This window comes from Halyomorpha halys, unplaced genomic scaffold, assembly GCF_000696795.3.
Source record: "Halyomorpha halys isolate HHAL.00 unplaced genomic scaffold, Hhal_1.1 Scaffold10782.1, whole genome shotgun sequence".
Classification (NCBI taxonomy): domain Eukaryota; kingdom Metazoa; phylum Arthropoda; class Insecta; order Hemiptera; family Pentatomidae; genus Halyomorpha; species Halyomorpha halys.
Window position 1 is genome coordinate 1895 of NW_027109197.1, and position 3020 is coordinate 4914.

Below are 3020 nucleotides of genomic sequence, written 5' to 3' on the forward strand. Positions count from 1 at the left end.
CTTATGGAGCATTTTAAAGTAATTAGCTAAATAGCTCAGCTAAAAGAAGGTACTAAAATAAAATTGCCGAAATTATCTAATTATGTTCATACTAAATTTGGATTTAAATACATTTTAAATTAATTCTGTTGAAAATGTTTAAACGATGATATTCAGATCACCATATCAGAAACCAAATATCAATACAAAATATCTTAAATCGAAAAAAAAATATCAACAATTCTATAATACCGATATCTATATAATTGAATAATATCTATATAGATATCGGATATTTAACAATAGATAGCTAAAGAAACACACTATACCACTTTCAACAAGTTTGTTTTGGTTCTCGTAGGTTGTTGAATCCGCCGTTTTACACATTTACTCTTGCATTATTTTTTCTTTACTTTATTTTTTTTTAAATATTGGTTTTCCTTATTAAACCATTAAAATCAATATTACAATATATGGTATTAAAATTTCGATATATATTTTAAAATGTCAGTATATATTTTAAAAAACTATCGATGGTTCGATATTTTGCAACATCCTTAAATCAGGTCCGATCCGCTTTCACTAGTGAAAGTTAACCTCCACTGAAAATCCCGTTATGATTAGGCGACCATGACTTAGCAACGTGTCTCCTTTCACATCAACTTGCCAACAGTTTCCTCTCTCCTATCTTTGTCTAACATTCTTTCGTTTTTTCCTAGCTACAATGTGGTAGTATTAGTTGTATTTCCAAGTTTTTAAGTGTTCTTAATAATCATGGCAAAATCAGAACGGTTTTATGAACTACTTAGACGAGAACAATCAAAAGTAAATTGTGTTTCAATGGATAAAGTGAAGTATGAACATTTTATTAAAAAAGTTAAAACTTTAAAAGTGAATCCTCACAAGGATGGAAATGATTATAGATTTTTAAAAAGATATGATGTTATTGAAATAAATGGGGTCACCAAACTAATATCACCTGCAACTGATAAAGAAAGTATTACATATTTTGTATATGATGAAGAACTTTTTGAGGTGTTAAATGATGCTCATATTACAACTGGTCATGGTGGTCGAGATCGTATGGTGAAACATTTGAAATCAAAATACAAAAATATCACTTACAAAGATATTCTGCTTTTCTTAAGTCTTTGTCAACCTTGTTTGCAGAAGCAAAAAAGTCAAAAGAAAGGAATAGTCGCCAAATCTTTGCTTTTTAAAGAACTTGATCATAGATGCCAAGTCAATTTAATTGACTTTCAATCACAACCTGACAAGGATTTTAAATTTATATTAGCGTACCAAGATCACCTCACTAAATTTGTTGTTCTTAGAGCACTTAAGACAAAGATGGCTGCTGAGGTTTGTGAACATATAATTGATATTTTTACATTGCTAGGGGCACCTTCAATATTGCTGTCAGATAATGGACAGGAGTTTGTAAATACTATTATGAATAATTTAGTAGATCTTTGGCCTAACTTCAAAATTGTCCATGGTAAACCAAATCAAGGAATTGCCGAAAAGACCAACCAGGAAATAGAAAACATGCTTAGTGCCTGGATGAAAGATCACAAGACATCTAACTGGAGCTATGGACTGAAATTTGTACAACTAATGAAAAATTGTGCTCTACACAGTGCTCTGAAAAAATCACCATACGAAGGAATGTTTGGCTGTTCACCACAACTTGGATTAGCTAAGTCCAGTATTCCCAAAAAATTATTAAATAATATTCAAACTGAAGAAGATCTAGAAACAGTAATTAGGGAAGATACCATGGGTGGTGAACCGGAAACAGAAAATCAGTTCCTAGATGAACAGGTAATCTCAATTACTACTAAGAGGATTTTAGTATTTTCCCTACACCATTACTACAGCATTTCTAGGGTTCTGTTTACAAATCTCAACCTCTGTTTGACCTCAAATTTTCTCTGAAATTGAAGAAAAATCAAAATATATTTTAATTAATAATTTTAAATGTTTCTTCAAAGTAAAATAAATAAACTATCGCATATAATGAGGCTTACATAATCTTAACAGAAAAAAATTCTTAAAAATTATATAGTAAACATTGAGTTAGAGGATATCAATTGAAAACTCAATTCAAAATAAAATCTCCCCTTATCTATTTTTGTTAAGTATTCTATTCTTAATATAATTTCAGATTTGTAATTGTCGACGACGACGCAAAAGAATCGCTGCTCTTCCTTTGTCTGATGACCAACATTCTAACAGTGAAGAAGACATGCAAGTGTGTGAACCCGAACCATCCTCTAAGGTAAAAAATATTAAAAACATTACCTGGCATGTTTTAAGTTCCTATTGGAAAAAGATACTTTTAAAAGTCTGTTAAGACATTGTTTTAACAAATTATTTGAAAATTATGTAATGTTCCATTTATTTTAGTAATTTGTAAAATGTATTTAGATATAAGAATCCAGTATTCTACTTAAATGATTTCAAATAAAAATGCTAAGAATAAAAAATAATTAATTTTAATAATAAACCATTGTATAATAATTTGCAATGGTTATATAATATCTTCATACAATTTTTAATGTATAAAAGTTAAAAAAAACTTATACTTCATTTTTTAAGTATAAGAATCTTTTCTAGTCATCTCAAATCATGTAACATTATTTTAACCTTTCTTTTTTTGTTGTGTGTTGTTTTATTAACTTTCTATTTCTGTAGAAGATTGTAACAGTATTTTGCCATTTGGTGTGTTTCTTAAATATATAATGAAAATAAACAAAAAAAAATTAGAAGTACATAAAAGTAAACAAAAAATTGAAAATAAAATGCAATTTTATTGAGTATTTATTTTTAATTTTCTCAATGAAAGGAAAGTATTGTTATTGACTCATAGTTTTATTATGTAGTTGTAACAGTCAGCAAGCAAGAAGTTCCGCGGTAACCCGACAGGGGCCAGCACTACAAGCGTCTAAGCAGCTGTATAATTGTGCATAGCATAGCACTTGTGGCTTACACTCTACTCGAGATAGAGAAGTTTATTGCTAATCTATTTACCTTTCTCC

At 28.9% G+C, this 3020-nt stretch overlaps 1 protein-coding gene across 1 annotated transcript; it reads left to right on the forward strand.

The window, feature by feature from the left end:
- Positions 1–558: 558 nt before the first annotated feature.
- Positions 559–2347, forward strand: LOC136795029 (KRAB-A domain-containing protein 2-like). Its single transcript, XM_067047391.1, has 2 exons — positions 559–1803; positions 2147–2347. Exons 1-2 carry the CDS (start codon positions 754–756, stop codon positions 2333–2335), a joined length of 1239 nt encoding a protein of 412 aa, XP_066903492.1. The 5' UTR covers positions 559–753; the 3' UTR covers positions 2336–2347.
- Positions 2348–3020: the final 673 nt, after the last annotated feature.